Here is a 26286-nt window from a genome sequence, read left to right on the forward strand (position 1 = left end):
CGGGGTGAAGCAGGGGGGCTGCAGGCCCAGAGGTCCAGTCTCAGGAGGTGGTTACACTGGAGAAAGAGTGAGACCCCCTCAGGGGGTCTGGCCCACTGATGGGCTCTTCCCAGAGACTGTTCCATGGCTCTGTGACAGCTGTTAAGAGGGAATCATAACTGAGTGGGGCATTTCTGGTATGGTTCTAAGCCCGATGCCATTCAATTTTTTTATCAAAGGATCTGGAAGTAAATATAAATATCACTGCTTATAAAATTTGCTGATGACAAAGACTGGCAGAATGGTAAATAATGACAAGGACAGGACAGTCACAAATTAAAAACTGGATAACTGATAGAGAATCATCTCTGAACAGGACTATTTCCAGTGGGGTCCCACCAGAATTGGTTCTTGGCCCTATGCTATTTAACCATTTTTCAATGACCTGGAAGAAAACAAAATCATCACTGATAAATTTTGCAGATGACAAAAAAGAATTGGGAGAGTGGTAAATAATGAAGAGGACAGGTCACTGATACAGAGCAATCTAGATCACTTGGTAAACTGGGTGCAAGCAAACAATAGACACATTTTAATATGGCTAAACATAAATGTATCCATCTAGAACAAGGAATGCAGGCCATACCTACAGAATGGGGGACTTTATCCTGGGAAGCAGTGACGCTTGAAAATATTTGGGGGGCGTGGTGGATAATTAGCTGAACATGAGCTCCGAGTGCGACGTTGTGATCAAAAGGGCTAATGCGATCCTGGGAGGCATGAACAGGGGAATCTCGAGTAGGGGCAGAGAAGTTATTTTGCCTCCGTCTTTGGCATTATTGGAACCACTGCTGGAATCCTGTGTCCAGTTCTGGGGTCCTCAATTAAAAAAAAAATGTTGATAAATTACAGAGGGTTCAGAGATGAGCCAGGAGAATGATTAAAGCATCAGAAAACCTGCCATATAGTGATCAACTCCAGGAGCTCAATCTATGTAGCTTAACAAAGAGAAGGTTAAGTGGGGACTTGATTCCAGTCTACAAGCACCTACATAGGGAACAAATATTTATTTAATAATGGGCTCTTCTATTTATCAGAGAAAGGTCTAACTCGATCCAAGGGGTCGAAGTATAAGATAGACAAAGTCAGACTAAGGTACAAATTTTTAACAGTGATGTTAAACAACCATTGGAACAGTTTACCAAGGGCTGTGGTGGTTTCTCCATCACTGACCATTTTTAAATCAAGATGGGATGTTTTTCCTCACAGCTCTGCTCTAGGAATTATTTCAGGGCAGTTCTCTGGCCTGTGCTCTGCAGAAGTTCAGATAGATTCATAGATTCTAAAGAGAAGAGTGGACCACTATGGTCATCTATGTATAAACAGGTGATTAGTGAGGAGGAAGTGATTTTAGCTTTTTATACTGCATTGGTTAGGCTGCTACTGCATCCAGTTGTGGGGTTCACATTTTTAAAAGGATGTTGAAAAACTAAACAGGGTGCAGAGAAGAGCCACAAAAATAATCCAAGAGCCGGAAAAATGTTTTACAGCGAGAGACAAAGAAAGACTGAGAGGAAACTAAAGACCCTCACGGGGAGAAAATACCAGGTACTAAAGGGCTCTTTAATCAAGAGGAGAAAGGCAGAAAAGAACCAATGGCTGACAGTAAATGGCTCAGCACAGGAGTGACTGGATGACAGTAGCTGGCCTGTGCTCTGCAGGGGGTCAGACTAATGATGCCTTCTGGCTCAAACACTATGAATCCTGGGTTTTAGGCCTGGCTCTGACACTACCTCGCTGGGCCATGCAGTTTGAGCCCAGGCATGAAAGGGTTTTTGATACCAAATAGGGAGATGCTGTAGTACAGGGTAACTGTGTTTAGAGCCAGCCCTGGCCCCTCACTGCCACCTGGTTTAGGCTTATGAACTTGGCCACATTTAGCAAGATTCCCTGTCCTGGGGTGATCCATTCCCCGTTCTCCCACCCCCCCCCCAGCTTCTGGCAGTCAGAGGCTTAGGGTGACCTATGGGGTTGCATCCCTGACCATCTTGGCTAATAGCCCATTGATTGACCTACCCTACTTTTCCAGTTCTTTTTTGAACCCAGTTATAGTTTTGGCCTTCACAACATCCCCTGGCAAGGAGTTCCTCAGGTTGACTCTGCATTGTGTAAAGAAGTACTTCCATATGTTGATTTTAAACCTGCTGCCTGTTAATTTAATTGGGGGACCCCTGGTTCTTGTGTTACACAATGAGGTAAATAACACTTCCCTATTCACTTTCTCCACATCAGTCATGATTTGATAGACCTCCCTTATCTCCCCCCTTAGTCACCTCTTTTCTAAGCTGTACAGTCCAAATATTTTAAATCTCTCCTGGTACAGAAGCTGTTCCATACCCCTGATCATCTTTGTTGACATTCTCTGAAGCTTTTCCAGTTCCACTATACCCTTTTTGAGATGGGACCACCAGAACTGCACACAGTATTCAAGGTGTGGGCAAACCATGGATTTATATAGTGGCATTATGCTATCTACAGTCTTATTTTCTATCCTTTTCTTAATGGCTCCCGACATTCTGTTTGCCCTTTTGGCCTCTGCTGTGCACTGAGCTAAAGAGTTCAGGGAACTACCCACGGTGACTTCAAGCTCTCTCTTTCGTGAGCAGTCACAGCTCGTTTGGACCCCATCCCTGCCTATGTTTAGCTGGTACAGATGTATATCAACCGTGAGCAGGTCACTTCCTTTCACTGTGCCCCTCTTTGTCGGTTTAGACAGTCAGCTCCTTGGGGCAGGGACTGTGTCTCAGGCTGTGTGTAGCACTGAGCACAAGGCCCCATTCTCATAATCCAAAGGAGGCAGATTTGTGGCCTGAGAGGCACCTTTGTCCAGCAGGCAGCATTAATCCTTGGTGCCCTCTGATGCCCTGAAGGTAAATGGGAAATAGCATCATAGAACTGGAAGGGACCTTGAGAGGTCATCTAGTCCAGTCCCCTGCACTCAGGTATTATCTAGACCATCCCTGACAGGTGTTTGTCTAACCTGCTCTTAAAAATCTCCAATGATGGAGATTCCACAACCTCCCTAGGTGATTTATTCTAGTGCTTAACCACTCTGACAGTCAGGAAGTTTTTCCTAATGTCCCACTTGATCAGGTGGTTCTGCAGTTTCTTTGAGACCGTGTGACAAGCTGTCAGCATAGTCTGTGTGGTATGTAGGTTGTAATGGAGTGGAAATCTATCAACTTCATGAAAAACTTGTACAGATACAGACAGACATCATCTTCCTTTCCAAATGCAAACAGGTGGACATCGTACCAAAAGGACTGAAAGTAAAAAATCCATTACAATCTACATACCACACAGACTATGCTGACAGCTTGTGCCACACGCTCTCAAAGAAACTGCGGAATCACCTGATCAACATCCTCTACAGCAAACAGGGAAAGATTAAGAATGAGCTCTCAAAAATAGATACTCTCATAAAAAAAACCAACCTTCCACACAAACTTCCTCGTGGCTGGATTTTACTAAAACTAGACAAGCCATTTTCAACACACACTTTGCTTCTCTACAAAAGAAAAAGGACACTAAATTATCTAAACTACTACATGCCACAAGGGGCCACAGCAATGGTTCCCTTAACCCACCCAGCAATATTGCTAATCCATCCAACTATACTCTTAACCCAGCAGAAGAATCTGTCCTATCTCGGGGCCTCTCCTTCTGCCCCTCCACCCCTACGAACATGATACAGTTCTGTGGTGACCTAGAATCCTATATTCGACGTCCCCGACTCAAGGAATATTTCCAACACACCTCTGAACAACATACTAATCCACAGAGACCTCCCTACCAACACTACAAAAAGGATTCTAGGTGGACTCCTCCTGAAGGTCGAAACAGCAGACTGGACTTCTACATAGAGTGCTTCCACCAATGTGCACGGGCTGAAATTGTGGAAAAGCAGCATCACTTGCCCCATAACCTCAGCCGTGCAGAACACAATGCCATCCACAGCCTCAGAAACAACTCACGAAAGCTCATGCTCAAATAAATTGGTTAGTCTCTAAGGTGCCACAAGTACTCCTTTTCTTTTTGCGAATACAGACTAACACAGCTGTTACTCTAAAACTCTGACATCATAATCAAAAAGGCTGACAAAGGAGGTGCTGTTGTCATCATGAATAGGTCGGAATATGAACAAGAGGCTGCTTGGCAGCTCTCCAACACCACTTTCTACAAGCCATTACCCTCTGATCTCACTGAGGGTTACCAAAAGAAACTACAGCATTTGCTCAAGAAACTCCCTGAAAAAGCACAAGATCAAATCCGCACAGACACACCCCTGGAACCCCGACCTGGGGTATTCTATCTGCTACCCAAGATCCATAAACCTGGAAATCCTGGGCGCCCCATCATCTCAGGCATTGGCACCCTGACAGCAGGATTGTCTGGCTATGTAGACTCCCTCCTCAGGCCCTACGCTACCAGCCCTCCCAGCTACCTTCGAGACACCACTGACTTCCTGAGGAAACTTCAATCCATCAGTGATCTTCCTGAAAACACCATCCTGGCCACTATGGATGTAGAAGCCCTCTACACCAACATTCCACACAAAGATGGACTACAAGCTGTCAGGAACACTATCCCCGATAATGTCACGGCTAACCTGGTGGCTGAACTTTGTCCTCACCAATAACTATTTCACATTTGGGGACAATGTATACCTTCAGATCAGCGGCACTGCTATGGGTACCCACATGGCCCCACAGTATGCCAACATTTTTATGGCTGATTTAGAACAACGCTTCCTCGGCTCTCGTCCCCTAATGCCCCTACTCTACTTGCGCTATATTGACGACATCTTCATCATCTGGACCCATGGAAAAGAAGCCCTTGAGGAATTCCACCATGATTTCAACAATCTCCATCCCACCATCAACCTCAGCCTGAACTAGTCCACACAAGAGATCCACTTCCTGGACACTACAGTGCTAATAAGCGATGGTCACATAAACACCACCCTATACCGGAAACCTACTGACCGCTATTCCTACCTGCATGCCTCCAGCTTTCACCCAGACCACACCACACGATCCATTGTCTACAGCCAAGCTCTACGATACAACCGCATTTGCTCCAACCCCTCAGACAGAGACAAACACCTACAAGATCTCTGTCAAGCATTCTTACAACTATAATATCTACCTGCTGAAGTGATGAAACAGATTGACAGAGCCAGAAGAGTACCCAGAAGTCACCTACTACAGGACAGGCCCAACGAAGAAAATAACAGAACGCCACTAGCTGTCACCTTCAGCCCCCAACTAAAACCTCTCCAACACATTATTAAGGATCTACAACCTATCCTGAAGGACGACCCATCACTCTCACAAATCTTGGGAGACAGGCTACAGACAGCCCCCCAACCTGAAGCAAATACTCACCAGCAACCACACACCACACAACAGAACCACTAACCCAGGAACCTATCTTTGCAACAAAGCCCGTTGCCAACTGTGCCCACATATCTATTCAGGGGACACCATCACAGGGCCTAACAACATCAGAGGCTCGTTCACCTGCACATCCACCAATGTGATATATGCCATCATGTGCCAGCAATGCCCCTGTGCCATGTACATTGGTCAAACTGGACAGTCTCTACGTAAAAGAATAAATGGACACAAATCAGATGTCAAGAACTATAACATTCATAAACCAGTCGGAGAACACTTCAATCTCTGTTCACTCGATTTCTGACCTCAAAGTGACTATCCTTCACCAAAAATCTTCAAAAACAGACTCCAACGAGAGACTGCTGAATTGGAATTAATTTGCAAATTGGATACAATTAACTTAGGCTTGAATAGAGACTGGGAGTGGTTGAGTCATTATACTAAGTGAAACTATTTCCCCTTGTTTATTCCTCCCCCCCCCCACTGTTCCTCAGACGTTCTTGTTAACTCCTGGAAATGTGCTGAAAATGGCCCACCTTGATTATCACTTCAAAAGGTTTTCTCTCCCCCCACCCCACCTCTCCTGCTAAGGTCGCTATCTTAAAACAAAAAAACTTCAAATCCAGACTCCAGCGAGAAACTGCTGAATTGGAATTCATTTGCAAATTGGATACTATTAATTTAGGCTTAAATAGAGACTGGGAGTGGCTAAGTCATTATGCAAGGTAGCCTGTTTCCTCTTGTTTTTTCCTACCCCCCCCCCCCAGATGTTCTGGTTTAACTTGGATTTAAACCTGGAGAATGGTCAGTTTAGATGAGCTATTACCAGCAGGAGAGTGAGTTTGTGTGTGTATGGGGGTGGGGGGGATGTGAGAAAACCTTGATCTATGCAGGAAATAGCCCGACTTGATTATGTAAAGAGTTGTCACTTTGGATGGGCTAGCACCAGCAGGAGAGTGAATTTGTGTGGGGGGGTGGAGGGTGAGAAAACCTGGATTTGTGCTGGAAATGGCCCACCTGTTGATCACTTTAGATAAGCTATTACCAGCAGGACAGTGGGGTGGGAGGAGGTATTGTTTCATGATTTCTGTGTGTATATAAAGTCTGCTGCAGTTTCCACGGTAAACATCTGATGAAGTGAGCTGTAGCTCACGAAAGCTCATGCTCAAATAAATTGGTTAGTCTCTAAGGTGCCACAAGTACTCCTTTTCTTTTAGCTCATCTTAAGTGATCACTCTCCTTACAATGTATATTTTTTCATGGTCTGCATGTATATAAAATCTCCTCACTGTACTTTCCACTTTATGCATCCGATGGAGTGAGCTGTAGCTCACGAAAGCTTATGCTCAAATAAATTGGTTAGTCTCTAAGGTGCCACAAGTACTCCTTTTCTTTTTGTGAATACAGACTAACATGGCTGCTACTCTGAAATTAATCATTTTTGTTGCTCGTCTGTACTTTCTTCAATTTGTCCACATTTTTCCTGAAATGTGGTGCCCAGAACTGGACACAAGACTCCAGTTGAGGCCTAATCAGCACAGATTACAGTGGACGAATTACTTCTCGTGTCTTGCTTACAACACTCCTGCTAATACATCCCAGAATGATGTTTGTTTTTTCTGCAACAGCGTTACACTGTTGACTCATACTTAGCTTGTGATCCACTATGACCCCCAGATCCCTTTCTGCAGTACTCCTTCCTAGACAGTCATTTCCCATTTTGTGTGCGTGCGCAACTGATGGTTCCTTCCTAAATGGAGTACTTTGCATTTGTCCTTATTGAATTTCATCCTATTTACTTCAGACCATTTCTCCAGTTTGTCCAGATCATTTTGAATTTAATTCTATCCTCCAAAGCACTTGCAACCCCTCCCAGCTGGGTCGTTCGCAGACTTTATACGTATACTCTCTATGCCATTATCTACATCATTGATGAAGATTTTGAACAGAATCAGACCCAGAACCGATCCTGTGGGACCCCACTTGTTATGCCCTTCCAGCATGACTGTGAACCACTGATAACTGCTTGGAAAACCGTTCCCAGAGAGTAGTTATGTACCCATCTTATAGTAGTTCCCATTTAGGTTGTATTTCCTTAGTTTGTTTATGAGAAGGTCATTGAGACAGTATCAAAAGCCTTACTAAAATCAAGATATACCACATCCCCCCTACCACCAAGGCTGGTTACCCTGTCAAAGAAAGCTATCCGGGCTGGTTTGACACTATTTGTTCTTGACAAATCCATGCTGACTGTTACTTATCTCATTATCTTCTAGGTGTTTGCAAATTGATTCTTAATTATTTGGTAATTCATTGAGGGCAGGGCCCAGTCTTTACCCAGATCAGGGCTGTGCTGGCAGCTGGCCAGGGATCTGAGGGTTATGCCTGATTTTCAGTGCAGGTTCAACTGCCTGTGAACATGCATAAGAGAACAGCAGCTCCTGGCATCTGGGATGGGGGGAGGGTGGGGAAGGGGTCGCTTTAAAATAAGGTTCTTGCACCTCCTCCATCCTGCAAATCAATGTGAATTTGCTGAAGCCTCCTCTGGCTTCTCCTGCCAGGGAGTGTCTGGAGAGGATGAGGCCAGGCAAGCCACACGAGAGTTGCACTGACTGGAAGCTGTTTATGAGGCCCAGAGCTGAAGGCTCCCAGGGGCTTTGAGATGCACAAATGCAAGGACTTTCTGTACAGATTATACAGGAGGCAGGATGGCCTTCAGGCTAAAGCCCAGGAATGGGAGTCCGATATGGGGTCTGTTAGTGGCAGTGCTCCGACACACGCTTCCTAACTCAGTTCCCCATCTGCTAACACTGGCGGTTAATAGTGCCCTGCTCCGAGGGGCCGCAAGGCTGAGTTCAGCAGGTTTGTGAAATGCTTCGAGAGCCTTGGATCCGCTGTACTAGAGTCAGGGAAAGAACAACTGGAAGAACCGCAGCGCTGACCTGCTCCATCCACATAGGGAACCAACCCTGCAGACAGCCCCGCAACCTGAAGCAAATACTCACCAACAACCACATACCACACAACAGAACCACTAACCCAGGAACTTATCCTTGCAACAAAGCCCGTTGCCAACTGTGCCCACATATCTATTCAGGGGGACACCATCACAGGGCCTAATAACATCAGCCACACTATCAGAGGCTCGTTCACCTGCACATCCACCAATGTGATATATGCCATCATGTGCCAGCAATGCCCCTGTGCCATGTACATTGGTCAAACTGGACAGTCTCTACGTAAAAGAATAAATGGACACAAATCAGATGTCAAGAATTATAACATTCATAAACCAGTCGGAGAACACTTCAATCTCTCTGGTCACGCAATCACAGACATGAAGGTCGCTATCTTAAAACAAAAAAACTTCAAATCCAGACTCCAGCGAGAAACTGCTGAATTGGAATTCATTTGCAAATTGGATACTATTAATTTAGGCTTAAATAGAGACTGGGAGTGGCTAAGTCATTTTCCAAGGTAGCCTATTTCCCCTTGTTTTTTTCCTACCCCCCCCCCCCCAGACGTTCTGGTTAAACTTGAATTTAAACTTGGAGAGTGGTCAGTTTGGATGAGCTATTGCCAGCAGGAGAGTGAGTTTGTGTGTGTGTGTGTGTGTGTGTGTGTGTCCCCCCGGGGGAAAAAAAGGGGGGGGGGGAGAAAGCCTGGATTTGTGCTGGAAATGGCCCACCTTGATTACCATGCACATTGTAGGGAGGAGTGGTCACTTTGGATAAATTATTACCAGCAGGAGAGTGAGTTTGTGTGTGTGGTTTTTGGAAGGGGGTGAGAGAACTTGGATTTGTGCAGGAAATGGCCCACCTTGATTATCATGCACATTTTGAAGATAGTTGTCACTTTGGATGGGCTATTACCAGCAGGAGAGTGAGTTTGTGGGGGGGGAGGGGGGGGGGAGGGTGAGAAAACCTGGATTTGTGCTGGAAATGGCCCAACTTGATGATCACTTTAGATAAGCTATTACCAGCAGGACAGTGGGGTGGGAGGAGGTATTGTTTCATGATCTCTGTGTGTATATAATGTCTGCTGCAGTTTCCACGGTATGCATCCGATGAAGTGAGCTGTAGCTCACGAAAGCTCATGCTCAAATAAATTGGTTAGTCTCTAAGGTGCCACAAGTCCTCCTTTTCAGTTCCTGACCGTTTGCCAACAGGGAACAGACATTCTGGGTTTCATGGAGGAATCACTGGGCAAGGCTCGCTGGCCTGTGCTATGCAGGAGGGCAGACTGGATGATCATAATGGCCCATTCTGGCCTTGCTTTACCAATCTCTGACTAAACAAAGGGAGGGACCCAATTCCCAGAAGAGTGACTCTGCGCTTCCGGGCCAAGGCCGGGAGAGCCTTGCGCAAGCAGGATCAAATCGTTTGCAATTAGAACCCAATCTCCACTGAGCAAAACATGGAACTTTTGTAATACACTATCACCACCTACTGGCTACTGTAGGGAATGCAGTTCAGGAACCTGAGAACCAAGTCCTGATGCACAGATCTGGGTGTCAGATCAGGTGAAGTGGGGGGCTGCCCCGCCCACCCTCACCCCAGAAAAATCTGAAGAGACCTTCTATAAAAGTTTCTCTTGGGCTGAGCCCAGCAGACGTGTGCAAGCAAGTAGAGTTGTGAACCACCAAGGCCATGGTATCGGCCCCTCCAGAGTGGGAGTAATAGGAGCATCCTGGACCCAAGACCAGAATCCAAAGAACATAGAAACTGTCTGCTGATGAGATCCGATCCCAAACTTCTAAGTAACTGCCTCATTGCTCTTTACCTGGGTCTGAGCCTTTTAGTTCAGAATGAGCACAAATGATAACAGATGGGCATAATACCATCTCAGGCATTGCTTGTCACCTCTACAAGCTCAGTCAGGACTTAAGGCAGAGCCCTGAAATCACCTTCAAGCCGTCCCCGCCACTCCATGCTTTTGTTCTATGTACAGACCTGGGCCTGGATTCTGACCTGAGCTTGGAGGGGAGAGGAAGATGGTTGTATACAGCCTTTGCAGTCCCCTGAGACTGGGACTGTCCAGGGATCATAGAATACCAGGGCTGGAAGGGACCTCTGGAGGTCATCTAGTCCAACCCCCTGCTCAAAGCAGGACCAATCCCCAACTAAATCATCCCAGCCAGGGCTTTGTCAAGCTTGACCTTAAAAACTTCTAAGGAAGGAGATTCCACCACCTCCCTAGGTAACGCATTACAGTGTTTCACCACCCTCCTAGTGAAAAAGTTTTTCCTAATATCCAACCTAACCGCCCCCCCCCCACGACAACTTGAGACCATTACTCCTTGTTTCAGAGTCACAGCCGTGTTAGTCTGTATTTGCAAAAAGAAAAGGAGTACTTGTGGCACCTTAGAGACTAACCAATTTATTTGAGCATGAGCTTTCGTGAGCTACAGCTCACTTCATCGGATGCATACTGTGGAAACTGTAGCAGACTTTATATATACACAGAGAATATGAAAAAATACCTCCTCCCACCCCACTGTCCAGCTGGTAATAGCTTATCTAAAGTGATCATCAGGTGGGCCATTTCCAGCACAAATCCAGGTTTCTCACCCTCCACCCTCCCACACAAATTCACTCTCCTGCTGGTGATAGCCCATCCAAAGTGACAACTCTTTACACAATGTGCATGATAATAAAGTTGGGCCATTTCCTGCACAAATCCAGGTTCTCTCACCCCCTCACCCACCTCCCAAAAACCACACACACAAACTCAATATCCTGCTGGTAATAGCTCATCCAAAGTGACCATTCTCCCTACAATGTGCATAATTAAGGTGGGCCATTTCCAGCACAAATCCAGGTTCTCTCACATCCCCTCCACCCCCATACACACACAAACTCACTCTCCTGCTGGTAATAGCTCATCCAAACTGACCACTCTCCAAGTTAAATCCAAGTTAAACCAGAACATCTGGGGGGGGGGGGTAGGAAAAAACAAGAGGAAATAGGCTACCTTGCATAATGACTTAGCCACTCCCAGTCTCTATTTAAGCCTAAATTAATAGTATCCATTACTCCTTGTTCTGTCATCTGCTACCACTGAGAACAGTTTAGATCCATCCTCTTTGGAACCCCCTTTCAGGTAGTTGAAAGCAACTATCAAATCCCCCCTCATTCTTCTCTTCCGCAGACTAAACAATCCCAGTTCCCTCAGCCTCTCCTCATAAGTCATGTGTTCCAGTCCCCTAATCATTTTTGTTGCCCTCCGCTGGATGCTTTCCAATTTTTCCACATCCTTCTTGTAGTGTGGGGCCCAAAACTGGACACAGTACTCCAGATGAGGCCTCATCAGTGTCGAATAGAGGGTGTTGGCAATGCCCCTACTTATACATCCCAAAATGCCATTGGCCTTCTTGGCAACAAGGGAACACTGTTGACTCATATCCAGCTTCTCATCCACTGTAACCCCTAGGTCCTTTTCCGCAGAACTGCTGCCGAGCCATTCGGTCCCTAGTCTGTAGCGGTGCATGGGATTCTTCCATCCTAAGTGCAGGACTCTGCACTTGTCCTTGTTGAACCTCATCAGATTTCTTTTGGCCCAATCCTCCAATTAGTCTAGGGACCTCTGTATCCTATCCCTACCCTCCAGCGTATCTACCTCTCCTCCCAGTTTAGGGTCATCTGCAAACTTGCTGAGGGTGCAATCCACACCATCCTCCAGATCATTCATGAAGATATTGAACAAAACCAGCCCCAGGACCGACCCTTGCGGCACTCCACTTTATACCGGCTGCCAACTAGACATGGAGCCATTGATCACTACCCATTGAGCCCGACAATCTAGCCAGCTTTCTATCCACCTTATAGTCCATTCATCCAGCCCATACTTCTTTAACTTGCTGGCAAAAATACTGTGGGAGACTGTGTCAAAAGCTTTGCTAAAGTCAAGGAACAATATATCCACTGCTTTCCCCTCAACTCTGAGATAGCGCGTCTCGTCACAGAAGGCAATTAGATTAGTCAGGCATGACTTGCCCTTGGTGAATTCATGCTGACTGTTCCTGATCACTTTCCTCCCCTCTAAGTGCTTCAGAATTGATTCCTTGAGGACCTGCTCCGTGATTTTTCCAGGGACTGAGGTGAGGCTGACTGGCCTGTAGTTCCCCGGATCCTCCTCCTTCCCTTTTTTAAAGATGGGCCTTTTTTTACATTAGCCTTTTTCCAGTCGTCGGGGACCTCCCCCGATCGCCATGAGTTTTCAAAGATAATGGCCAATGACTCTGCAATCGCATCCGCCAACTCCCTTAGCACTCTCGGATGCAGCGCATCCAGCCCTATGGACTTCTGCTCGTCGAGCTTTTCTAAATAGTCCCGAACCACTTTTCTCCACAGAGGGCTGGTCACCTCCTCCCCATGCTGTGCTGCCCAGTGCAGTAGTCTGCGAGCTGACGTTGTTCGTGAAGACAGAGGCAAAAAAGCATTGAGTACATTAGCTTTTTCCACATCCTCTGTCACTAGGTTGCCTCCGTCATTCAGTAAGGGGCCCACACTGTCCTTGACTTTCTTCTTGTTGCTAGGTTTCAGAGTAACAGCCGTGTTAGTCTGTATTCACAAAAAGAAAAGGAGTACTTGTGGCACCTTAGAGACTAACCAATTTATTAGAGCATAAGCTTTCGTGAGCTACAGCTCAAGAAACCCTTCTTGTTACTCTTAACATCTCTTGCTAGCTGCAACTCCAGGTGTGATCTGGCCTTCCTGATTTCACTCCTGCATGCCCGAGCAATATTTTTATACTCATCCCTGGTCATTTGTCCAATCTTCCACTTCTTGTAAGCTTCTTTTTTGTGTTCAAGATCAGCAAGGATTTCACTGTTAAGCCAAGCTGGTCGCCTGCCATATTTACTATTCTTTCTACACATTGGGATGGTTTGTCCCTGTAACCTCAATAAGCATTCTTTAAAATACAGCCAGCTCTCCTGGACTCCTTTCCCCCTCATGTTATTCTCCCAGGGGATCCTGCCCATCAGTTCCTTGAGGGAGTCAAAGTCTGTTTTTCTGAAGTCTGCTGCTCTCCTTTCTTCCCTGTGTCAGGATCCTGAACTCGACCATCTCACGGTCACTGCCTCCCAGGTTCCCATCCACTTTTGCTTCCCCTACTAATTCTTCCCGGTTTGTCGAGCAGCAGGTCAAGAAGATCAGACCAGTCCCTGGCATAAATTCAAGCTGCCTGAGGCCTGCTCTAATTACACCTACTGACCATGATGCAAAGGGCAGTCAGGAATACCTGAAGTGGAGAGGTGCTCTGGCCACATCCCTACATGGAGTCCAGCATAGAGCCACTGCACTTGTGCGTCACCCAGGAATTCTCCTCCTTGTGCAGGGGGGTGCCAACGTAGCCAGTTAAACCAGAATTAGGGGGCGTAAGAACCAGGCCCCAAGTGTGTGTCTTGAGCAAAAGAATCCTGGTGAGCTGAGTACCCAGGGCACCATTAGCTGCTCAGTGCTCCAGGCTTCGGGATGAAACATAGCACTATGGAAGCGTCGCAGCCGGGAGTTGCAGCAGACACTCACACATAGAGAAGAAAGTGGCCTGTTTCAAGATTGCTGTGGGAATATGAAGAGTCCCTTTAGGAGAAGTCCCCGCCCAAACTGTAACCTCCACCTCCACTTAGCTGCTTCTCCCCAAGCGCCTCCACCCTTCCTTCGGTGCATCCCCCCTTCAGACCTGGGGAGCTCAGCAGTGGGGGGGTCCCTGCAGGACGGGGGGAGCTGGCAGAGGGCAGCGATTTGCTCTCATCCAGTTACTAGATGGATGGATTCCAAAGCTGGATGGGTGCACTGTAACACGGAAAAGCAAAACTCCCCACCCCAGCCACATGAGGACATCAGAATCCGCCCCAGCTTCTCAGTTGTTCAATACACATTACCATGTTTACAAAGCTGCGCAGACAACGGTTCCAGCACCTCCCAGCAATGGAGTAATCCACCCGTTCTTGCCACCATGACCTGAACAGTTCTGCCCCTCCCACCCTTATTGCAACATGTATATCCAGCTTCCTCCCTGCGGCGTCCGGCCTTCACCCACCTGCACTCAGCATGCCTAGGCCCAGTACTGAAGATGGAAGTTTGCCTACCCTGGGTAGGCCAGGGAGGTGGCCCGTGCCATTAGGGAAGCCGTACAATAATCTACACATCAGAGGTCTTGTCTACATATCAGGCAAGACCGCTGTGGCCAGTGCTTGGGATGTAGCATCCTGGCCTGTGACTCAGCCAATCCATCCCTGATCCCTTATTACCCATCATAAATGGTCCACAACAGACTCGGACCTCTTCCACCAGCCCACTGGGAGCTGCATACCGCCCGCTGCACCGTTCACCCTCCCAGTACTGGACAGAGATCATGCGCTCAAGGCAAAAGCGGAGACCAGCTCTTCCATGTCTGTCCTGAATGCACCGGGACAGTCAGCAGCCCCTGGTGAGATGGGCCAGATTTTCACAAGAGATCAGCTCCCACGCAGACACCTAGATAATGGTCAATTTCAGGCACACACAAGCACCCAACATGCTGAGCTCTTTGTAACTCCGGCCCAAGGGCTCTCACAGGACTGTACCTACCACAGGCTGGAGATGCGGGGTCAGGTGATACGCAGATTATTGTACGGCTACAGAATGAGGAATGCACCTCACTGCTGTAGTAGGGAAGCTAGCAGGATGCAGAGGAATGCTGGGTCGGGTCGTGGCTTGGAGCAGGATGCAGTGTAAGCATTGCCAGATTCTCAGGCACACTGGATTTTTCCACTACGCTAATTTCTTGGCTTTCCCCCTTTGTGGTAAAGCAGCACTCGTAAGAATGTTGCGTTAAATGAACGGGAATCAAAAAGACAATGGAGAGGTGACTTGCTTACAGTGTGTCAGTGCCTTCCTGGGAAAACAATGCCATGTACCAAAGGGCTCTTTAGTCTAGCAGAGATGGGCTGAACAAGACCCAACACTGGAAGCTGAAACTGGACAAATTCAGGTTAGAAATTAGGCACAAATGTCTAACAATGAAGCTGATGAACCATTGGAAGAAAGTCCTATGGGCAGTGGTGGATTCTCCATTGTTTGGAGTCGGATCAAGCTTGGATGTCTTTCTGGAAGCTGCTTCAGCCAAACACAAGTTATCGGGCTCCGTGCAGAGGGAACTGGGGAAAATTCAATGGGTTGTGCTACACAGGAGCTCAGACTAGATTATTTAATGGACCTTCTGACCTTAAAACTAGATGAATTTAATCACAATTATGATTCTATTTACTATTAGTATTGCAGGAGCACCTAGGGGCGGGAGCTCAGGGCTCCTTTGTGCTGGGCACTCTAAACACCTGTAACAAAAACAAGAGAGAGACAGTCCTTGCACCACAGAACTCACAGTCTGACTACGTAATGAGAGACATCAGGTGAATCAAACAGACAAGCGGGGTGGGGCAGCAGGGTGAGTGTAAAGTCCTGGCTTGTGCAATAAGCAGTGCAGTTACAGTTTGGACTGACAGTCTACAAAGGCAGGTAGTGTGAGGCACCCCACACCACTCCTTACCTGAGCAATTTGTAGTAGAGAAATCGAAAGGCCTCCTGTAGGAGCACGGAGAACAGGACCCCGAATATTAGGAGGCCCTTCTGCAGTGGCTCATCTCCTGGGTCACTGGCTTTAACCGCAATGAACCAGACTAACGATGACAGGAGCAGGGAGACCAGCCAGAAAAAGGCCCTGAAAGAGAGACAGGCCATTTTGGAACGTGCAGCACTATACTGCCTGCCTGCTTCAGACAGCCACCCAGGCTGGGCAGTGTGGAAAGGGCCCCACTATCTGCACATCAGTGGGGTGCAGCTCCCAGGCCTGGTCAGGCTCGGCAGAGCTAGGGGTGGGGAGAGGTGTGGATACCTGTGGCAGGAGTCTCAGCTGGTGGAAATCTGTGACTCCCATGCACCAGCCGAGAGAACGAATCTGTGCTGAAATCTCTCTGCAAGAGCATGACAGATCATGTGCTCGGCCCCTCCAGACAGAGGACTGGTGCTCTCCTGCCACCGTCCATAGCAGCCCCTCTGAGAGCAGCAGGATGCAGTGCCCAGACCAATGGGGGGCCCAGAAACATGGGAAGTGGCAGAAAAACCCTACTGCTAACCCAACTCAAGATCCTGCAGTGCATGGACAGAGGACCCCCCCATCTGGTGTCCACCCCATGACAGACACACCACTCAAATCACCGAGTGCGCAGGGACTGCGCCCTTAGCAGCAGCTCCAAAATGAGGCCCTTGTGCTCCTCAGCCAGGGAGCAGACTGGGGCAGTTAGTGCCCCACCTGAAGCACACGGCACTCAGAGCAGAACATAGCAAACATCTGGAACACCTGGTAGCAAGTGAAAGACACGCAGCCCCCATCACTGCAGGTCTCAGGCACGCTGGGTTCAGCAAGGGGAGCCAGGTCCCAAGGCAGCTGGCCCGCAGAGCTGAGGCCTGCGGCCCAACACACACAGCACCATACCTGTTAGAACAGAGGGGGGCAAACTACGACCCGTGGGCCACATCTGGCCCATCCTGCCCGGTCCTCGAGCTCCCGGTTGGGGAGGCTAGTCCCCGGCCCCTCCCCTGCTGTCCCCCCTCACCCGCAACCTCAGGTCGCAGCGCTGCCAGCGCTCTGGCCCGTTGCTCCTGCCAGGCAGTGCAGTGGCGTGGCTGCGAGCTCCTGCCGCTCTGAGCAGCATGGTAAGGGGGCAGGAGGGGGAGAGGTTGGATAAGGGAAAGAGGGTTCTGGGGAGCAGTCACAGGACAAGGAGCATGGGGGGGTTGGATGGGTTGGGGCTTCTCGGGGGGGGGGCAGGGGCCAGGCTGTTTGGGGAGGCACAGCCTTCCCTACCTGGCCCTCCATACAGTTTGGCAACCCCGATGTGGCCTCGGGCCAAAAGGTTTGCCCAGTGCTGCAAAGAGAGCGAACGCCGACGGACAGCATGGCACATGTTTGCACTGCTGTAAATGACAGCACAAGGGAATGGTGACTTGTCCCACAGAGCATGCCCCATGATGGAGCAGTCTGCATCTCCAGTGGTGTCCGGTGGAGCTGCTGTAGGGCTCAGCCCCCGAAATCTGCAGAGGTGCTCAGCTCCTGTTCCCTGAGCTCCCCCATTCTCTCTGACCCAGGCTGCCCCAGATCCTTCTCTTGGGGCACAGGGGACTGTTGCTGGTCTGCCCCATAGAAAATATACTCGGACCTGAAACCTCCTCCTCTCAGGTCCTGCTTTTTTGATCTACCTGGCCCCCATTGTGCACACCTCACACTCTTTAGCGTACAAAAATTAAACAATACACAACAAATGGAAGAAAGGAGAAGGGGATGGCAATGGATTTAAATCAGAAGTTAGGAATTGTAGAACACTGAAACGGGACACAAAGAGAAACCTGTGGCCAGCAGAGATAAGGACAATAAGAATGTTTAAAATATGTTTGAAAGAACCAGAATCCTGACAATGGATTGGTCTATTACTAGATGGAAGTAGTAGAATTATCAAGAATAATGAGAAAAGGCAGAGGAGTTCAATAAATATTTCTGTTCTGTTTGTGGGAGACGGATATTGTAGGCTCATCATATGACAATATAACTCTTTCCATTCCACTACTTTCTCAGGAGAATGCCACACAGCAGCTCGATCAGATATTTTAAAACAGCAGGTCCATATAACCTGAACCCAAGAGTTTTAGAAAGGCTGGCTGAGGAGCTCATTGGACCGTTACTGCTGATTTTCAAAATGCCCTAGAACGCTGGGGAAAGGTACAGAAGGCTGGAAGAAAGCAAATAGTATGCCAATATTTTGAAAGGGTAAACAGCATGACCTGGGTAATTATGGGCTTGTCAGCCAGACATTGATCCTGGGCAAGATAATGAAGCAGCTGATATGGGACTCTAATAATGAAGAATTAGAGGAGGGTAATATAATTAATGCCAATCAGCATGGGTTTATGGAAAATAGATCCTGTCAAACTAGCTTGATGAGACATGGTGGGTGAGGTAATTTTTTTATTGGACCAACTTCTGCTGGTGAGAGAGACAAGCTGTCTTCACTCTCAGTACCTTTCCCAGACCTGAAGAAGGGCTCTGTATAAACTCAAAAGCTTGTCTCGCTCACCAGCAGAAGCTGGTCCAATAAAGGATATTACCTCACCCACCGAGTCTCTCATTCCTGGGACCAACATGGCTACAACACCATTGCAAACTAAGTTGAAATCACAGTTACTATTAACAAGGGGGAAGGAATGCAAGCAAAATAGGGAAAGAATAGATTCAAGACTATTTAGATAAGTAGATGTATTCAAGTCAGCAAGACCTAATGAAATTCATTCTAGTTCCTACTTACAGAACTAGCTGAAGCAATCTTTGAGAACTCCTAGAGGATGGGTGAGATCCTAAAGGATTGGAGAAGGGCAAACATAGTACCTATCTTTAAGAAGAGGAGCAAAGAGGACCACGGAATTACAAACCAGTCAACCTAACTTCAATACCTGGAAAAATACTGGAAGAAATTATTAAACAGATCAATTTATAAGTGTCTAAAAATAAACAGGGTTATAAGGAACAGCCAGCATGGATTTATCGAGAACAAATCATGCCGAACTAATCTCATTTCCTTCTTTGACAGAGTTACTGGCCAAGTGGATATGGGGAAAGCAGTAGATATGATGTATCTTTATTTTAGTAAGACTTTTGACAGTCCCATGTGACATTCTCATAAGAAAACTAGAAAAATGTGGTCTAGATGAAATTACAATAAGGCAAGTGCACAACTGGTTGAAAGACCGTATTCAAAGAGTCATTATCAATGGGTTGCTGTCAAACCAGGAGGATGTATCTAGCGGGGTCCTGCAGCGGACAGCCCTGGGTCTGGTACTGCTCAATTTTTTTCATTAATGACTTGGGATAATGGAGTGGAGAGTATGCTTATAAAATCTGCAGAAGACACCAAGCTGGGAGAGTTGGAAGCACTTTGGAGAACAGAATTAGAATTCAAAACAACCCCGACAAATTGGAGAATTGGTCTGAATTCAAGGAGATGAAATTCAATAAAAACAAGTGCAAAGTACTTCACTTGGGAAGGAAAAATCAAATGCACAACTACAAAATGGGGAACAACTGTCTAGGTGAGAGTACTGCTAAAAAGGATCTGGGGGTTAGAGATCCTGGGGATCACAAATTGAATATGGGTCAACCACATCATGCGGTTGCAAAAAGGCTGGTATCATTCTGGGGTGTATTAACTGGAATTGTGTACGAAAACCATGGGATGCAATTGTCCTGCTCTCCTTGGTGCTGGGTGAGGCCTCAGCTGGAGAGCTGCGTCTAATTCTGGGCGCCACCTTTTAGGAAAGGTGTGGAACACAGAATGTCGACCATGCTCACAGGATCCTGGGAAACAGAGACTCTAAAAAGCTTGGGGGGGGGTGCATAGGTGCTGGAACTAGGGGTGTAGGGGGTGCTGCAGCACCCCCTGGCTAGAAATGGGTTTCCATTATATTACAGTTTGGTTCAATGGCTCTCAGCAGCCCCACTATACAAATTGTTCCAGCACCCTGGGGGGGATGGATAATCAGCCAAACATGAGTTCCCAGTATGACAGAGTGGCCAAAAGAGCTAATGCGATCCTGGGATGTATAAACGGGAATCTTGAGTGTGAGTAGAGATTATTTTACCTTTTTATTTGGCAATGGTGCAACTACTGCTGGAATACTGTGTCCAGTTCTGATGCCTGTAATTGGTGATAATTTGGAGAAGGTTCAGAGAGGAGCCATGAGAATGATTAAAAAATTAGAAAAAATTAGTGATAAACTTTTAACAAAGAGGTGGTTAAGGTGTGATTTGATCAGGCTATAAGTACCCACATGGGGAACAAATGTTTAATAATGGGCTCTTCAATCTAGCAGAGAAAGGCATAACATGATCTAATGGCTGGACAGCGAAGCTAGACAAATTCAGACTGAAAAGAAGGTGTATGTTTTTAACAGTGAGGGTAATTAACCTTTAGAACAATTTACCAAGGATCATGGTGGATACTCCATAACCTGACAAATTTTAAATCAAGAGCAAATGTTTTTTGAAAAGCTCTACTCTAGAGAGTATTTTGGGACAGTTCCCTGGCCTATGCTGTACAGGAGGTCAGACGAGACCTACAACCAGTGCTATAATCCCAACTGTACATACAAAATGACTGGATCTAAATTAGGCGTTACCACTCAAGAGAAAGATCTTGGAGTCATTATAGACAGTTCTCTGAGAACATCCACTCAATGAGCAGCAGCAGCAGTCAAAAAAGGTAACATAAGAACGACCGTACTGGGTCAGAGCAAAGGTCCATCTAGCCCATTATCCTGTCTTCTGACAGTGGCCAGTGCCAGGTGCCCCAGAGGGAATGAACAGAACAGGGAATTATCAAGTGATCCATCCCCTGTTGCCCATCCCAGGTTCTGGCACATAATTTTGGGAATCATTATGAAAGGGATAGTTAATAACATAGAAAATATCATATTGCCTCTGTATAAATCCAGAATATTCCCACATCTTGAATACTGCATACAGATCTGGTCACCCTACCTCAAAAAACATATATTGGGATTTGAAAAGGCACAGAAGAGAGCAACAAAAGTGACTGAGGGTATGGAACAGCTTCCTAATGAGAAGAGATTAATAAGACTGGGACTGTTCAGCTTGAAAAAGAGATGACTAAGGGGAGATGTGACAGAGGTCTATAAAATCATGACTGGTGTGGAGAAAGCAAATAAGGAAGTGTTATTTTCTCCTTCTCACAACACAAGAACTAGGAGTCACCCAATGAAATGAACAGGCAGCAGGTTTAAAACAAACAGAAGGAAGTATTTCTTCACAGAGCGCACGGTCAACCTGTGGAACTCCTTGCTATCATCAGCAGGAGAGTGAATTTGTGTGGGGGGGTGGAGGGTGAGAAAACCTGGATTTGTGCTGGAAATGGCCCACCTGATGATCACTTTAGATAAGCTATTACCAGCAGGACAGTGGGGTGGGAGGAGGTATTGTTTCATATTCTCTGTGTATATATAAAGTCTGCTGCAGTTTCCACGGTATGCATCCGATGAAGTGAGCTGTAGCTCACGAAAGCTCATGCTCAAATAAATTGGTTAGTCTCTAAGGTGCCACAAGTTCTCCTTTTCTTTTTGCGAATACAGACTAACACGGCTGTGACTCTGAAACCTGTCATTCTTGCCAGAGGAGGCTGTGAAGGCCAAGAGTATAACAGGGTTTAAAAAAGAAGTAGGTAAGCTCCTGGAGGACAGGCCCAACAATGGCTATTAGCAGGGATGGTGGCCTTGGCCTCTGCTTGCCAGAGGCGGGCAATGGGCGACCGGGGATGGGTCACTGCGGGATTCGCCGCCTGTTCGCTCCCCGTGGGGCGCCGGCCCCTGACGGCGGACAGGACGCGGGGCTGGTCGGACCCTTGGCTCTGACCCCGGGGCACGCAGCAGGTCCGCCCGGGCCCCCCCCCCCCCCGGGGCTCCGCCAGGGCCCCCCCCCCCCGGGGCACGCAGCAGGTCCGCCCGGGGCTCCGCCAGGGGCCCCCCCCCCCGGGGCACGCAGCAGGTCCGCCCGGGGCTCCGCCAGGGCCCCCCCCCCCGGGGCACGCAGCAGGTCCGCCCGGGGCTCCGCCAGGGGCCCCCCCCCCGGGGCACGCAGCAGGTCCGCCCGGGGCTCCGCCAGGGGCCCCCCCCCCGGGGCACGCAGCAGGTCCGCCCGGGGCTCCGCCAGGGGCCCCCCCCCCGGGGCACGCAGCAGGTCCGCCCGGGGCTCCGCCAGGGGCCCCCCCCCCGGGGCACGCAGCAGGTCCGCCCGGGGCTCCGCCAGGGGCCCCCCCCCGGGGCACGCAGCAGGTCCGCCCGGGGCTCCGCCAGGGGCCCCCCCCCCAGGGCTCCGCCAGGGCCCCCCCCCCCGGGGCACGCAGCAGGTCCGCCCGGGGCTCCGCCAGGGGCCCCCCCCCCGAGGCACGCAACAGGGCCCCCCCCCCCGGGGCACGCAGCAGGGGCCCCCCCCCGGGGCTCCGCCCGGGCCCCCCCCCCGGGGCTCCGCCCGGGCCCCCCCCCCGGGCCGCTCCCGCGCACTCACCCGGCGACGAGCACGATGACGCGCAGCGGGTCCCGCAGCACGGTGAAGAGCAGCAGCCCGAGCGCCGGCCCGAAGGCGATGAAGCTGCAGCCGAAGAAGACGGGGAGGGTCATGGCGGGCCGGGCCGGGCCGGGCGGGGGCACCAGGGCTCGGTCAGTCGGTCGGGCTCCCGGTCCCGGTCCCGGTCCCGCCTCGCCGGCCCTGGCCCCGCCCCTTCCGGGGGCCTGGTGACATCACGTCCCGCAGCCCGGCCGCGTTAAAAGGGCAACGCCGGGGCGAGCGCTGGGCCCCTCCGCGGGGCCGCGCTGGTGACCCCGAGCCCCGCCTGGGGCCGCAGCGCGCGCCCCGGGGTGCGACGGACCCGCTCAGGCCGGGGGCCCCGCCCCTGTGACCCTCCCTCCTGCCGGGGCCGCGCGGGCTCCTGGGGGGCCGGGGCTCCCTCTGCCCTGCCCGGCACGCGCCTGGGGGCTGAGTAAAGGAGCCGGGCGCTGACCTCGGGGAGCCTGGGGTCGGCTGTGGGGACAGGGCGGGGCGGGGGGGGAGCCTGGGGTCGGCTGTGGGGGCGGGGCGGGGCGGGGCGGGGGGGGGGGGAGCCTGGGGTCGGCTGTGGGGACAGGGCGGGGCGGGTGGGGGGGGAGCCTGGGGTCGGCTGTGGGGACGGGGCGGGTGGGGGGGGAGCCTGGGGTCGGCTGTGGGGACAGGGCGGGGCGGGGGGGGAGCCTGGGGTCGGCTGTGGGGGCGGGGCGGGGCGGGGGGGGGGGAGCCTGGGGTCGGCTGTGGGGGCGGGGCGGGTGGGGGGGGAGCCTGGGGTCGGCTGTGGGGGCGGGGCGGGGCGGGGCGGGGGGGGGAGCCTGGGGGCGGCTGTGGGGGCGGGGCGGGGCGGGGGGGGGGAGCCTGGGGGCGGCTGTGGGGGCGGGGCGGGGCGGGGGGGGGAGCCTGGGGTCGGCTGTGGGGGCGGGGCGGGGGGGGGAGCCTGGGGTCGGCTGTGGGGGCGGGGCGGGGCGGGGGGGGGAGCCTGGGGTCGGCTGTGGGGGCGGGGCGGGACGGGACGGGACGGGACGGGGGGGGGGAGCCTGGGGTCGGTTGTGGGGACGAAGGGCCGGGTGGGGGGGGAGTCTGGGGTCGGCTGTGGGGACGAAGGGCAGGGCGGGTGGGGGGGGGAGTCTGGGGTCGGCTGTGGGGACGAAGGGCAGGGCGGGTGGGGGGGGGAGTCTGGGGTCGGCTGTGGGGACGAAGGGCGGGGCGGGTGGGGGGGGAGTCTGGGGTCGGCTGTGGGGACGAAGGGCGGGGCGGGTGGGGGGGGAGTCTGGGGTCGGCTGTGGGGACAGGGCGGGGCGGGTGGGGGGGGGAGTCTGGGGTCGGCTGTGGGGGCGGGGCGGGGGGGGAGGCTGTGGGGACGAAGGGCGGGGGTGGAGTCTGGGGTCGGCTGCGGGGCGGGGGGGAGGTTGTGGGGACGAAGGGCGGGGTGGGTGGGGGGGAGTCTGGGGTCGGTTGTGGGGACGAAGGGCCGGGTGGGGGGGGAGTCTGGGGTCGGCTGTGGGGACGAAGGGCGGGGCGGGTGGGGGGGGAGTCTGGGGTCGGCTGTGGGGACGAAGGCCGGGGTGGGGGGTGGGGAGTCTGGGGTCGGCTGTGGGGACGAAGGCCGGGGCGGGGGGGGGGGGGGAGTCTGGGGTCGGTTGTGGGGACGAAGGCCGGGGTGGGTGGGGAGTCTGGGGTAGGCTGTGGGGACGAAGGCCAGGGCGGGGGGAGAGTCTGGGGTCAGTTGTGGGGACGAAGGCCAGGGTGGGGCGGGGTCGTCTGGAGCCAGGCCTTTTGGATCCTTCCCCCCCAGAGCAGAGCGCTGAAGCTCCCTCCCTGAGCTCAGGGGAAGGGCAGGGTGGGAGCTCCAGGAATGAACTTGGCCTGCCAGGAAGCTTGGACGCCAACCCTGCCGCAGGCACAAAGTTCAGCCAAGCCAAACCACGTGCGGAGCACAGAGGATGCACCTGTTTCCTGAGGTGGGTGGGTCTGATCATCTGCTTGGCCAGGCCCTGCCGCTCTGACACCTCACGGCCGACCCTGCCATGGACCTCACAACCCGAATCGGACATATCGCAGCAAGGGGGCCAGCCAAGAAAGGAGGGAAGCAGCATTTAAATCAATACGGCTGCCCTTCCCGCTTTTACAGGGAGATGATTTCCCAGTCTGATACACGTGCCTGGCAGGGAGCTTCCCTGAGATCGCCCTGAGTCCTCCATTCCCCCAAGTTAGAACACCCTGTGAGCCTCCCTGAGTTCCTCTCCCCGCCCCCGCCCCCTCCACAAAAGTTCAGTGTGGACAAATAGTTTGGCCAACTCTGCTCTAGCCTGGCTTTGTCTACACTGAACTTTTATTGGTCAAACTTTTGTCATTCAGTGGTGTGAAAAAAACACACACACCCTCCAATGACAAAAGTTTTACAGACGAAAGTGCCAGTGTGAACAGCACTTTGTCGAACAGTGGCTACACTGCGTACCTTTTAGTGGCATGGATGTAGCAGCACAGGTGCCTAGTGTAGACATACCCTGTGTTTACTGTCTGCCTTAGCCAGGAGGCTTAGGCTAAACCTCCCTGCTCTGTCCCACCCAGAGGGCCACAGCTTCCCTTATAGGCTGTTAATTGCTGTCTTCCCTGGCCTGGAGACTCTGGGCTAAAGACTGCTTACTGCTCTGCCACGCCCAAGGGGCTAGAGCTCCAGACTGCTAATGACAGGTTTCAGAGTAGCAGCCGTGTTAGTCTGTATTCACAAAAAGAAAAGGAGGACTTGTGGCACCTTAGAGACTAACAAATTTATTTGAGCATAAATAAATGAGTGAGCTACAGCTTATGCTCAAATAAATTTGTTAGACTGCTAATGGTCATTTGCTTCTGCGGGGAGGCTGCGAGCTACAAACTGCTGACTGCTTGGCCCCACCAGCAGGACCCAAGCCCAAGTGCTGCTGCCTGACGTGGCGAGGTGGGGTGGCCTCCCTCCCCACTTGACAGCGAGAGACCACTACAGTCCTGGTCTACGGAGAGCTTGCTTCGGATGAAGAGGACGGGGGATTGGGGGTAGTTTGAAGGCCAGAAGAGGGGGTTCAGGAAAAATTTTCTTTCAGGTCCCCATCAGGTTGTAGTCTGATGACATGCCATATGGGTTCCAATGTGGGGTGGTAGGTGACAACTGGGGTGTGCAGTAAAAGGGGGTTTTATTTCTGTGTGGAAGCAGGTTCTCTCGGAGTATTAGGGTGGCTCATTCCATGATGAGATCTACTGCTCTGGTGAAGTGTCCTGGTTTGGTGAAGGCTGTTTCACGTGTGTTAAGGTGCACATCCTGGACTTTCTCCTCAGAGCACATGCTTTGCTAGCTGAGTGAGACACTGGTCAGACATTGGTGTGTTGTGCCTGCTGAGGCATGCCTGTGTCACAACCAGTTGGGCTGTTGCTGGGTTTGATATGTTCTTCCCAGTGACTTGGCTACTGGTGCCGTGTTGGCAGACAGTATGTTTGCTGGGGCGTTACTGAGCACAGGAGCAATGATGTGTCAAGAAGAATGGAGCATGTTTCTATTTGCGTTTAGTGTCTGACCCCCTTTGGGTGGGGTGGGGTTGCTGCTTTAGAAGAGGTGGTCCCAGAGCTGAGTCAGTTCCGTTTGTTGAGTGCCCGGGGAATTGGTCCAGTTCTTCTCAGCAGCTGTCAGCGCTGCATCTCCCACACACAAGATGCATTCGTGTGAGGTGTC

At 50.9% G+C, this 26286-nt stretch overlaps 2 protein-coding genes across 2 annotated transcripts in view; both read right to left on the minus strand.

Annotated features, from left to right (window-relative positions):
• LOC140911042 (gamma-secretase subunit Aph-1b) overlaps positions 1-22809 on the minus strand; it is a 29833-nt gene extending 7024 nt beyond the window's left edge. The window contains exons 1-2 of the mRNA XM_073343248.2: positions 22548-22809; positions 15972-16142 (exon numbers count right to left, since the gene is read on the minus strand). Coding sequence (XP_073199349.1) covers positions 15972-16142; positions 22548-22660 — 284 coding nt within the window. The 5' untranslated portion in view covers positions 22661-22809. The remainder of the gene's footprint in view (positions 1-15971; positions 16143-22547) is intronic.
• Positions 15087-26286, minus strand: part of TPM2 (tropomyosin 2) — a 57712-nt gene continuing 46512 nt past the window's right edge. Inside the window, exon 9 of the mRNA XM_073343240.2 lies at positions 15087-15175. Within this exon, the coding sequence (XP_073199341.1) occupies positions 15102-15175 (74 nt within the window). The 3' untranslated portion in view covers positions 15087-15101. The remainder of the gene's footprint in view (positions 15176-26286) is intronic.

This window comes from Lepidochelys kempii, chromosome 5 (genome assembly GCF_965140285.1).
Source record: "Lepidochelys kempii isolate rLepKem1 chromosome 5, rLepKem1.hap1, whole genome shotgun sequence".
In the NCBI taxonomy this organism is placed as follows: domain Eukaryota; kingdom Metazoa; phylum Chordata; order Testudines; family Cheloniidae; genus Lepidochelys; species Lepidochelys kempii.